This window comes from Chelonoidis abingdonii, chromosome 8 (assembly GCF_003597395.2).
Source record: "Chelonoidis abingdonii isolate Lonesome George chromosome 8, CheloAbing_2.0, whole genome shotgun sequence".
In the NCBI taxonomy this organism is placed as follows: Eukaryota; Metazoa; Chordata; order Testudines; family Testudinidae; genus Chelonoidis; species Chelonoidis abingdonii.
The window spans coordinates 101,077,934-101,091,016 of record NC_133776.1 but is presented as its reverse complement, the minus strand read 5'-3'; the positions used below and the strand labels follow the sequence as shown (position 1 = coordinate 101,091,016).

Here is a 13,083-nt window from a genome sequence, read left to right as displayed (position 1 = left end):
AACCTCTGTTATCTTAGCTTGCTTGCTACATATATAAATACTGCCTGGAAATTTTTCCCACTACTGCGTCTGACGAAGTGGGTATTCACCCACGAAAGCTCACGCTCCAAAACCTCTGTTAGTCTATAAGGTGCCACAGGATTCTCTGCTGCTTTCACAGATCCAGACTAACACGGCTACCCCTCTGATACTTAAGTAAAGATAACACTCTGTTTTGTTGTGATGCCTCTCTTTGTTTTGTTGTGAACTCGGGGCTCCCGGAGCTGCTTATCTAAAAAACAAACACAGCTACTGTTTGCTTGAGCAAAGGCAGGCAGGGGGATGAATGTCCACAGCTAGTGTTTGCTTGAGGAGAGAAGCAGCACGGCTTGTGGGGGTGGGGGTGGGGTGTCCGTTTAGGAGCAGCAGCTTATCTGGTCTGTGAGGAAAAAAAACAAAAGGCTATTGCATTTAGTGAATGAGAAAGGGATGGGGGAAGGGATCGGAACTTGCAAGGCATTCTGTCTCCCCCACGATCCCTATCACACTCCACCCCATCCCCCTCTTTTGAAAAGCACGTTGCAGTCACTTGAACGCTGCGATAGCTGCCCACAATGCACCACTCCCAACACAGCTGCAAATGTGGCCACACTGCAGCGCTGGTAGCTGTCAGTGTGGCCACACTGCAGCGCTTTCCCTACGAAGACAGCTGTACAAAGACAGCTTTAACTCCCAGCACTGTACAGCTGCAAGTGTAGCCTAACCCTCAGATGGCTTTTACTAATGTATTGTCCGCAATTACAAGATACTACACAGCTCCGTCTAGGCATGCATATTTATTAAGATAAAAGCATTACAGATAAAACATTAAAATAATAAAATAACCTTCATGCATGTAAAAAAAAAGCTTACAACAGGTTACCCCCAACTCCAACTGCAACCTAGGGCTTTGATAGGTGTTAGTCCTTCAAAACCCACAGCTGGGTTTTCCCTGTGGTTACAAGTTCATCCATCTTAGATCCAGAACCAGAAAGAAGACTCCGAATCAGTTTAAGCATCTGCTATTTATCTATAAGTCCTATCGTTGTCTGATGATATCTAGAGAATCCAGTCTGAACCAGACTATGCAAGCCTCCATAGGACATGATATCTCTCTGGAAGTGTTATAATCTGAGTGATTTGCAATAATTAGCCCCTACTGTTTTTATTTTCTGAAACAGCTGTAGTACGTCATTTGGGAAAATAAAAATCAAAGGCATAACTACAGAATAGAGAATAACTGCCTACTGCTTCAAAGGATCTGGGGGTTATAGTGATCTACAAACTGAATATGAGTTATTAATGTGATGCAGCTGCAAAAAAAGGCAAATATGATTCTGAGGTGTATTAACAGGAGTGTTGTATGTAAAACATAGGAGGTAATTGTCCCATTCTACTCAGCACGTGTGAGGCCCCAGCTGGAGTACTGAGTCCAATTCTGGGCACCACAGTTTAGGAAAGATGTGGACAAATGGGAAAGAAAAATGATGAAAGGTTTAAAAACCTGACCTATAAGGAAAGACTGAAAAAAACTGAGCATGTTTAGTCTTGAGAAAAGACCAAAGGGCGACCTTATAAAAGTCTTCCAATATGTTAAGGGTGGTGATAAAGAGGATGTTGATCAATTGTTCTCCATGTCCACTGTAGGTAGGACAAGAAGTAATGGGCTTCATCTGCAGCAAGGGAGATTTAGGTTAGATACCAGGAAGAACTTTCCAACTAGAATGGTAGTTAAGCTCTGGAATAGGCCTCCAAGGAAGGCTGCGGAGTTCCCATCATTGAAGGTTTTTAAAAACAGCTTAGACAAACACCTATCACAGTTGGTCTAGGTTGGTCCTGCCACAGAACACGGGGCTGGAATTGATGACTTCCAGCCCATTTGTAGGATTATATGATTTCTCTTAAGCAGCTTAATATAATAGTGTTTCCCAAAAATACTGGAGGAAGTTGCTTTGTCAGAGTTTCTGTTACAGAACGGCAGTAGGTTTAGTAGAATCTCTTTTGGCTGATAATTTATTAAATATTTTTTCCTTTCTGTGCTAGAGTGCATATAAACCAACGTTTTATAAATCTCTTTGCTTCTGGTTCATACCTAGAGCCTAATCCTACAAAGAGATGTTTGTTTATTATACACACACACACACACAAAAATAAAAAACACACAATTCTAATTACGAGTAATCCCAGTTGAAGTCTGGGACAATCACACATGTAAAGTTACCCACATGTATATCTGTTTGCAAGATTGAGCCCTTAATCTGTCTTCACGTCAGGCTTCAGAAAAACACATTATCCTTTCTCCTCAATGTATACATGATTTTTGTAACAGTAACGGGATAGTAATTTCTGGAAGGAGGGAAGCAGTCCACTACAACTGCCCTCTAAACATGTTAGCACAGCATTGCAGAGGGTTCAGAGAGAGAGAGAGATTCAGAAGGTTAGCCTTGAGAACATAAAAGAAAAAAGGATGCTATCTGTGGTGGTGGAATTAATTTTTAATTTTCTCCTCTAAAAGCAGAATAGCAACCTTCCTAGTATTACTATCAGCTTTTTGGTCTGGAAGAGACATTATGACACATACTTCATAAGAGGATTGCAGTCAGACATAGAACTACAGCATTATAGGTAATATTTACTGGTGCTTGTTCAGTTTTTTTTTTGTTTTTTTTTAAATAAATCACTTCTGTCTGAAAATGTACTTAATGCTACATGTAACATTTATGTCCCCTATAACAAAAAAAGGAGAAAAATTATTCCATTTTCCCAGTTTGTTCACTTCATGGATTTGATAGTATTTCCCCTATTGGTATGGATTTTACACAGCAACTGGAGAAACCTTTTAAAAATATAAAATGACTGTAAAACCACTAAAATTTGCAGGGGGACACTGGAACAAGTGTTATATCAGCAACTCATTTTTAAAAACTGAGTGGATTTCAGGCTGATTACATCCCTCAGCAGTAGTAGGCTCAGCAGTGTTTACCCCAGGGTTTTGGAGAGAACAAAGATAAACATCAAGAAAACAAGCAATGCTCCGTTCTGGGAAAAAAAACAAAAAACTTATGTACATCATTACAGAGTTTGTAAGGTGCAGTAGTTTAATACAGTGGATTTCAACTTGTGGTCCGCACACCCCTGGGGTTTCACAGACTACGTCTAAGATTTCCAAAGGGGTCCACACCTTCATTCAAAAATTTGTAGGGGTCTGCAAATGAAAAAAAGGCTGAAAATCGCTGGTTTAATACTTTGGAACTAATGGCACAGGCATTCTGCATGGCTAGTATGAAGATACGTCCCATGAAACCACAATGCCCAAGGTCAACGTGAAAAAGGGAATAGCAGAATTTTCACACTTTTTTGCCCGTTTTATGATACAATTGTACATCTTACAAAGTATCAGGGCTCTACAATATGTAAAGTATGAGTTCAGGGCCATGCTACAGATTTTTAATGCCAAGATGCAAATTTATTTTTGTTGCGAATATGCAACCAAATATCTGAATTTATTTCATTCAGGAAAATACTGTATATACTCTATCATAACTCCTCCAGATGGATAAGTAAAAATGGAAAAAATTTTATAACCTGTTCATAAGCCGACCATATAATTCAGGGGTCAGCAAACTTAGGCTCCTGGGCCATCAGGATAAGCCACTGGGGGGCCGAGATGGTTTGTTTACCTTGAGCATCCGCAGGCACAGAGGTAAACCTAAGTAAACAAACAGTGTCCCAGTGTGCCAGCTGCTTACCTTGATGGGCCAGAACAGCAACTGGTGGGGAAATTTTTTTGAGGGGTGGGGAGAAGCTGGGAGTCAGGAGAGTAACCCCTGTGACCACCCCCCACATGATCCCACCCCTAGCTTAGGACCCTAACACTCTCCCCATTCTATCCCTTCCCACCTTATCTGGGGAGGGTCAGGGGAGGATGTCTCTGACCTGGCCACAGCTGGCTCAGGCGGGCTGGGCCGGGCAGCGCAGCCTGCCAGCCCCAGAGCTGCAGCTGCTTTGGAGGCTAAGGGGAGAGCATACTGGCCAGAAGCGAGACTCTGGCCCCGCCTCTTCCCTTCTGTCTCTGCTGACTGTGCTGCCTCTCCTTCTGCCCTCTGTTTGGGGAAGGGGCTGTGTCCCACCTCTCCCTCTCTATACCCATTCATAAGCCAACCCCCTTCTCCTGTGCTTCCCTTTTTTACTAAAAAAATTTGGCTTATAAACGAGTATATACGGTAGTTGTCTTCTGTGCAATTTTTAAAAAAACCCAATTACTATGTTTAGTATTATCAAAGTCTGAGATTTAAGGCATGCAAACCCTTAGAGTTGGTGTGAAATGGTTAATTCATAAATCGTTCATCAAGATTTGGCTTTAATAAAACTGAATCCTAGAAATATGAAAAGTGATCTTTACCATTACTCTCCTGCTGTAACACAGAGATCACAACCAAGGATTGGGTCAAAGACCTGCACAGTTTGTTGGATTAACAAATTGGGTAAAATGCATTTGAGAGCACATGAGCAATGAATTAATAAATAGGTCAGAGGAACAGTACACATTATCTACCTCCAAGAAACCCCTTCCCCAAAACCTCAAAACACTTACTCCGATCAGGAGAGTTTAAAAGTGCTGCAGAAGATGACAAACGTTTGTTGATGACAGCTTCTGTTTGTTTGAGGTTTGCTGTGGATGTAGAACGTTTGTTGGCTGCAGAAAGAAACGTTTATGTTAGCATTTCTTTTCAGTCAGAAAAAGTGTCCTTTAACATATTCCTCTGGGGATAAATTTGGAAGTGCAAGTATTACTTCCCAAAAGCCATTTCCAATTCTGCTCCCATTCCTTTACACAGTACTTCTCACTCAAGGATCTCAAAGCACTTCACAAACAATTCATAAATCAAAAATCCCTTTGAGGTAGGTAAGTATTTCCTGGTAGTGCACGCTAAAAGTAGCACAAACTAGCATGGTAAAACCCTAAAATTCTGCACATTATGTTGCATGCATATCAAATGTTAATGGCAAAGCTGGTTAACTTATTAGCAAATAAAGCCATACTAAAGGCAAAATAAGGATACTAACCTTGGAAGGAGCTTCTTTTCCCTTTTCAAAAGGCTCACCCAACATGCTATGGCAGTTTCCTCTAGAAGCAGCCAATATATGAGAATTTGACTGGATTGGCCTGCATGTATGTACGTGAGTGAGTGAGTGTACAAACCCCAGAACTGCTACATTGCTACCCTCTCTGAAACACCAAGAAACTGCTTTAAGGAGGTGCGAAAGGATAGCAAAGTAAGAGCAGATTGAGAAGTTTCCTTTTTTAGGACATTGCACTCTGACAGCATGATTTGAAAGATCTACTGCATAGCACCTGAATAGTAAATACCAGAAATGGAGATTTAAGTTTGGGATACTTTTTCTAAGGCAGACACAAAGGTTATTTTATAAGGGAGGATGGCAGAGAACTGGGATAGCTGCAACAGCTTTTGGAGTTTTTAGATGAACTTCAGGAATTTTCTAAGGGAAATTACATCCATGAATAGTTATTTTCTATCACTTCCTTGCTAATTCCCTTTCCTTATTATTTTTTTTTTTAAATATAGGTTATGTGCTAGGAGTGGGATTTTCAAAAACACATCGCAATAGCCTGACTATTCACATGAACTTGTTATCAAAAAGTCAACTGACTCCAAGTATGAGTGATATACAACATTGTAAAACTAAACCTTATTAGGAACAAGGAGATATGTATGTGGTATTTGCATTTCCATTTGCAAGAAAGCTTTAAGTTACACCGACTGTTTAAAATTCTAATGAACCCTACTTAACCTGTCTGGCTGACACAATTTTAATGACTTGATAAATGGCTTCAATTATTTAGTCTGGCCATTAGCAGGAAGAATTGCTTCTGAGGTCCTAGGGAATTATCTGAGAAAAATTTTCATTGGATCAAGTCAATGGTTTCTTAATTATTGGTATGACTTCATTCTGTGTTTGTAGGATTTTCTTTGGAAAAAGAGTTATAAATCATTTATATATGAAAAATTGCAAGAATTGAGGCAAGCGTGCAACATAATGCCAGGGTATTTTTTCAATGTGCACACAGGGCCTACATGGGTACTAGAGAGTGTGGCATCAGACTTCATGTCTGATGACCATCATATTCTCTAATGACATGCATCTTTGTGTCTCAGGCACTTCATCATCTGGTTTTGTGATAGGGAACTGTTTTCAATTGCTGGGATTTTGCCGTCAAGGACTCTATGTATTTTATTATGCAATGTTGCCATTTCTCCCAGGCTTCCTGACAACAGAATCTAACCCTGCACCAAGGGGAAAGCTCTATTAACCGGCATTTGTCCCGCACCCAAACTCCCTCCCAGAGCATGCATCCTCCCCGCGCCCAAACTCCCTGCCTCTTAGTTAACCAGCATTTTTCACTTATTGGCACCCCCCAGTCCCTGAATATGCTGGATAAAACAGCTTTTACTGTAAAATGCTTGATTGTGGTTTTTTTTTTTTTTTTTTTTTAATTCATTTCAAGCCACCAATGGGGAGTAATCCTGAATCATGTGCATTATCTCAATGTACATTATTTTTTGTATATAGGATTTGATCTTCCGGATGTTCTTGAAATGTCTGATTATGTATGGTGTACTTTTCAGTACACTTGTGAATCTACTGCTATCTCAGCCAGAGATTTACCTTGCTTGATCAAGGGTTCTAAATATTTATGTTCACATGAAACCGGTTCTGATCACGACAGAATATGCCTGGAAAGAAAGACTGTTGGGATATATTTTCTTGGATCATGAATTGCTAAACACAGAAGGCTTTTCTGTAGTATCTGGAATGGCTTTGGTCTCCCAGCATATTTAAAACCTGACCAACCTATCTCTGAATATGCCACATGAACAGACAGACAGAAGAGAATATTGCAAATATTATATAACTCTCTTCTAACGAAGTTAGAGAAATTGAGACATTATTAATCAATGATGTGTTAATACTATAGCAACAACGTTAGATATTGGGAAACAACTGGAATTAATACATATACGTCAGGATCACGTTTAATAGAGGTGAACCAATCCAATCAAAACTGGTTAATTTTAAAGAAAAACTTCCAATCCATGCTGAGGGGAGCAGGAGAAGAGGGAAAAAATGTGCTATGGCTGCCAGAATAAACTGTGGCACTTAAATCATGCTCAGTTAAAAACTTTCATTGAATTTTCAAATCTCATATTGTCAGCATTATGAGACAGCTGGACTAGATTAGTATAGCTATGAGCATGCACAGATTTTTCAGTGCCAATAGACTTAGCTGGGTCTCAGATGAGGGGGCTGTCATTTTAGCCCTCAGCTACAAAAATGAAACATCCCTCATTACACATAGGCCATGTCTTCACCAAACCTTTGCCAGCATAGCTATGTCGCTCAAAGGCATGAAGATGCAAGATCCTTGATGGATGTCGATGTGCCGACAAGAGTGTCTAGTGTAGATATAGTTCTACCAGGCAATTATTTTGCTGGAATAAACTATACCAGCAAAAACAAGTTTGGCTGGTATAAATGGCGTCCACATTGAAAGTGCTTTTGCCAGTATAATATACCACCAAAGCCCTTCAAGTGTAGACCTGGCCTTAGAAACCATGTGAATTGCTTATAAATTAGTCTATGAGCCTGTCTCAACCTGTTCCACGGAAGGTGCTAGAAAGTCAATGGAAAATGAATTTTAAAAGTTTGGAATCACTATTGCTCATTGGAATAGCTGTCACTCATTATTTTTGCAAACTCCTTCCACAGAAATTAAATGTAGTTAAAGGAAAAGGCTGCCCTATATATTTGTTTGCACTATATCATGAAAATGAACCATGTGTGAAATGTACTCAATTCGTGCACTGGAGAGTTTCTCCAGCTATTGTTTAAACTGTTTGCAAAGTAAATCATTGTTTATAAAATTCTGGTTTACAGAGTACCGTATTAATATATATTCAGCATATACCCAGAGCCAGAAAGATCGCCCAATTTTTCCCGTGCTTTATATCCTCATCCTTGAGGCACTAAACTGCAGATAATACCCTGTCTCAGACTTGATGATGATCTCGTCAATGGAAAGGCGCATCTTAATTGGCTGGGAGGGATTGTTAAATATATAAAGCATGCTCTCCACAGAGGACCCAGTGTGCTGCTTCTGCAGTGCTCTGAGCCCTGCTGGTCCAGATCCAGCAATAGAGCTATATCAAAGTAACTCCCCTGAACTCCAATCAGTGAACATGAGAATTCCAGTTCAAAAGGTTAGTGGTTAGTGTAAAGTAATAGCAAAAGGCCATTTTGGAAATCAATACTACCAGCTCCACCTTCATCTGCAGTCTGTGGCTCTGTAGAAGAACAAGGTTTGTAAGATCAATCACAAGGCTGGACACTACTTAATATAACAGAGACAAGGGGAAAGTGGAAATAATACTTATAATTAAGGTAATTATTATTTCAACAAACACTTTATAGGACTTAAGCTCTAGATAGAGCCTGATAGCCAACACCACAATTAGTTCCACCTTGAGCATTTCTGAAACAATTCCAACACTAGAGCAGAAAACAAAAGTGAGCTCAGGTATGTTTTTTTATTTCTGCACAGTTACTTTTAAAATTCCCATTGACTCGCATGTATCTCTGTCCTTAAAACCTCCCTCTCTTCAACTGGAAATTGAGACATTATTATTAACAACTCACTACACCAAATTTGATTTTCCCTTAAAATATTTTTATTGCTCAGGAAAATCAGGGCCTGATCATGATTAGTGCCACGCATTGTGAAGACCCTCTTTCAGTTCCCATTATTTTCAATCCATTTCAGTCATAGATGCCAAGGCCAGAAGGGACCACTGTGATCATTTAGTCTGACATCCTCCGTAACACTGGCCATAGGACTGCCCCAAAATAATTCCTAGAGCAGCTCTTTCAGACAAACATCCAATTCTGAATTAAAAACACTGAGTGATGAAGAACTGACCACAACCCTTGGTAAATTATTTCAATGGTTAACCACCCTCCCTGTAAAAAATGTCTGCCTTATTTTCAGTCTGAATTTCTCTAGCTTTAACTTCCAGCCATTGAATCGTGTTGCACCTTGCTCTGCTAGATTGAAGGGCCCATTATTAAATATTTGATTCCCATGTAGAACTTAGACCAATCAAGTCAACCTTTAGCCTCTCTTTATTAAGCAAAATAGACCAAGCTCCTTGAGTCTATCACTATATGGTTTGTTTTCTAACCCTTGAATCATTCTCTTGGGTCTTCTCTGAACCCTCTTTAATTTATCAATATCCTCCTTGAATTGCGGGCCCCAGAAGTGGACACAGTATTCCAGCAAAGGTAGCCAAATACAGAGGTACAATAATGTCTGTACATCTACTCAAGATTCCTGTTTATGCATCTCAGGATCACATTAGCTCTTTAGCACATATCACCACACTGAGTCAACATAGCCTTGTCGCTAAAAGTCAGCGTCTATAAATGCTCTCTATATTTTGTTAGCACTTTTGCTGATGAAATGCTTCCAGCGCCACGAGCAGCATTAGCTTTGTCGTCAGGAGAGCGCTCCTGCCTATAAAGCCGCATTCACACTGCCATTTGCGTTGGCAAACTTTTGTCTTTTGCACGGGGGGGAGTGGCGGGGGGCTTTTTTTAAGTATCTGTGAAAAACAAAAGTTCTGTCGACAACATTTCAGCGTAGACAAGCCCTGTGTCCTTCCGCTTCCCTTATCAATTTTCTAAAATTCCTAACTTCTGATTTATATGCATTACTATCAATTTCACCTTTCTTCCATTTGTTAAATATTATTAAATTTTTTTTTTTTAAATAGCTGTCTTCACTTCCCTTCTAAAGCAGAATGGTTAACCAGTACAGCCATCTTCCTCAATTCTGGGATTGTGGCTTTTTGTGTTCTTAAATGATTCCCCATTATCATTCAGTTTCCAGACCAAAGCCTTCGTCCCAGCTGATCTGGCTCATAATTATTTTCAATTATTCACAATTATTTTGTGAAATTTGCCCTAATAAGGGACCAAGTATACATAATACAGGTCTGGACTTAAATTTTGCTTGTATATTATAAATGTGATCTAGTCATGAACACTTGTACCTAAACTGCCATTAATTTTTAGTTCTATGATCAGTTCATCTTTATCTGCTAGGACAAGGTCTGAAAGAATTCCCCTGTGATGGCAACAACACTTTTTGAGTTAGGAAATTTTCAACTATAATGTTTAGAAATTCCAAACATCTTTTAATACTGCCTGCATGAGACCATCAGCATGTGTCATTCAAATTCAAGTCCTCCATGATCATGCAGTTTTTTTCCTATAAATTATAGATAAGTGATTAAGTAGGCAGGTCATCCTGTTCTACTATTCTAATGTTGAGCTTCTGATCAGCAAAAATTGCTAATTATGTCAAATTATATGATGGTTTAATAAGGACCTGTTTGAGACCAAGTACATTTAAAATGTGTAACCTCAGGTGGTATTCAACACGGACTCCAGAGCTGAAACGTTTGAGCATTAACCCGTGTCATCTTACCCATTTAATCTCTATTTAAAACATGGAGCATCATCAATTAGTATTCAAAGCAAGTCTATTAAAGGATGCATTTTCAAGGCATTTTATGTCATAGCTGCATATTCATTATATTAAACAATAACAGTATTAAATAGAAATAATTAAAACAGAATTATAAATACTGCTTTTGAATTAATCTTCAAGGCATCTTAATTATAAATAAGACAATGCTATAAATCAACATATTGCACTACATTTTAGCTACCCTTACCAGTCTTGCTGTCTGAATTTGAAGTTACAGACCCTCCCCATGACCACCTCTTCTGTCGTGTTTCCAGCCGTTGGCTCCGCTCCAAGGTACGATGCACAACTGCTTCATATCGCTCCTATTTCAAAATTATATCTCTGTAAGGCTACATAAACCATTATTAAGCACAATTATGTACAACACAAAACAATCTTTCCTCCCCAAAGAGCAGTGAAAGACACAATGAGGATGACTGGATGTGGAAGCTGCGGCATGTACATGATCCTAGAGGGGTTACCTGAAAAGGGTTACATCTGCATGAAGTGCCGCCTGATAGAGCTGATGGACGAATGATCTGGCGCCTGGAATGCAGGTGGAAACTCTGGTTGAGTTTAGAAGGGGTTCGAAGGGGATGATGGAACACAGACAGGAGGGAATGGTGGGCGAAGGATTAAGTCGTCAGATATGCAGTTGAGCGGACAAAGGCTGAGAGTGGGCTGGGTAGGAGAAGCGGGATGGCACATGTGACTAGAGAATCCAGGCAGAGGAAAAGAAGGCCAGTAAGGGAAATAGAACTCAGCGACAGATTTGCAGGTTGGAAAATGAAGAAGGGACAGCATGCGTGGTCGACTGAAGGAGAGAGGGCAGTGAAAAAAAAAAGAAGACAGCTAGTCCTGCAGAAGGAGGGGGAGTCAATGGAGCGACACCAATATAGCCCAGGAGGATTGTAAGGGTCAATAGGATCAAGGGGCGAAACTTGCGGCCAGTCGGGAGGAGTTTGGGATCTGACCGGGGCAATCACACTGTCACCAGAAAAAGGCAGGTTACGTGATTGGAGACATCCTTACTGAGAATAACAGGCCTATACTAGAGCATGATCGGCGAGAACAGAAGGGTGTGCTGTCTGAGCAGCTGCTAAACTACAGATATGGACCTGAGGCTGAAAGTATTCCTAGCGGAGCGCGGAAAAATCCTTGATGTCCTCATGTTGGAACGATGTACGGCTAGTTTACTCGCTGGGACTGTATCAAGGAGGACTATGCCGATGGGGGAAGGACGCCAAGGGACTCGAGGCTCAGGTGATCTTCGAGCTGGATTCATGCCGGTTCCTAGACGGGCGACGACAGGCGGTTGACAACTTATGACAATAACGATGGCTCAGGCTGGTGCTATAAGGAGGGTTTGGGATGTACAGACATTGGTGAAGCATTTACAGAAGGAGGACTGTTCTCTAGATGGACTTTCACTAAGTCGAAAGAGGGAAATAGACTCTCTAGGATGGAGGCTCGCAAACTCATTAAGAGAGCTTTAAACTAGGATTTGGGGAATGTTGGGAGATGTCCAAGTAGATCTCTCGCCAGAATTTAACCAGGAGAGGAGGTAAACAGAGTAAGAGGGGATACGCCGTGGCCAAGAATTGAACTGTAGGAAGGGTAGTGTACCATACAAACTAACAGGTGATGCTGGTGTACAATGTCTGTACCACCAGCATCAATAACGGGTTAAAGGATGTCAGTGAGGCCAAACGCCAAAAATTAAAATGTCTGTACACTAATCGAGAGCCTATGGTAACAAAATGGAGGAACTGGAGCTACTGGTGCAGGAAGTGAAACCGGATATTTATAGGGATACAGAAACATGGTGAGTAGTAGTCATGACTGGTGGTACAGTGTATTGAGGCTATGTGCTGTTTAGGAAAGACAGAAATAAAGGCAAGGTGGTGGAGTAGCATTGTACATCAATGATGAGTGAACTGTTAAAGAAATAGAAGTGATGGAATGGACAAGACAGAGTCTGTCTGGGCAAAAAAATCACACTGGAAAGAAAGCTACTAGACTCCCCTGAGATAGTGCTTGGGGTGTCTACAGACCGCCGGGAATCTTGATTTGGATATGGGATAGGACCTCTTTACTGTCATTAATGAAGTAAACTAAGGGGTAATGTGTGATCATGGGAGACTTCAATTTCCCAGATATAGACTGTGAGGAAAGTGCTTGCAAGAATAATAGGCTCAGATTTTTCTGGATTGATAGCGGATGGATTTCTTCACCAAGTAGTTAGAACCGGACAAGAGGGATCCATTTAGATTTGGTTTTGGTGAGCAGTGAGGATCTTGTAGAAGAAATGTTGTAGGGGACAACCTTGGTTCAAGTGATCATGAACTAATTCAGTTCCAAACTAGATGAAGGATAAACAAAAATAATCTGGATTAGGTTTTTGACTTCAAACGGGCTAACTTTACCAGAGTTAAAAAATTAGTCGGAGAAGTGGA

General features: G+C 40.4%; 1 protein-coding gene across 21 annotated transcripts in view; it reads right to left on the bottom strand.

Moving 5' to 3' along the window:
• MAP7D3 (MAP7 domain containing 3) overlaps positions 1-13,083 on the bottom strand; it is a 69,709-nt gene that overhangs the window by 30,376 nt on the left and 26,250 nt on the right. For 9 of the 21 annotated variants that reach the window (XM_032773176.2, XM_075068886.1, XM_075068888.1 and 6 more), the window contains 3 exons: positions 10,836-10,950; positions 8,355-8,384; positions 4,613-4,714 (listed from right to left, as the gene is read on the bottom strand). In XM_032773176.2, the coding sequence (XP_032629067.1) occupies positions 4,613-4,714; positions 8,355-8,384; positions 10,836-10,950 (247 nt within the window). Of the gene's footprint in view, positions 1-4,573; positions 4,715-8,354; positions 8,385-10,835; positions 10,951-13,083 lie in introns of all 21 variants that reach the window. The other 12 variants (XM_075068880.1, XM_075068876.1, XM_075068881.1 and 9 more) reach the window with 4 other exon arrangements.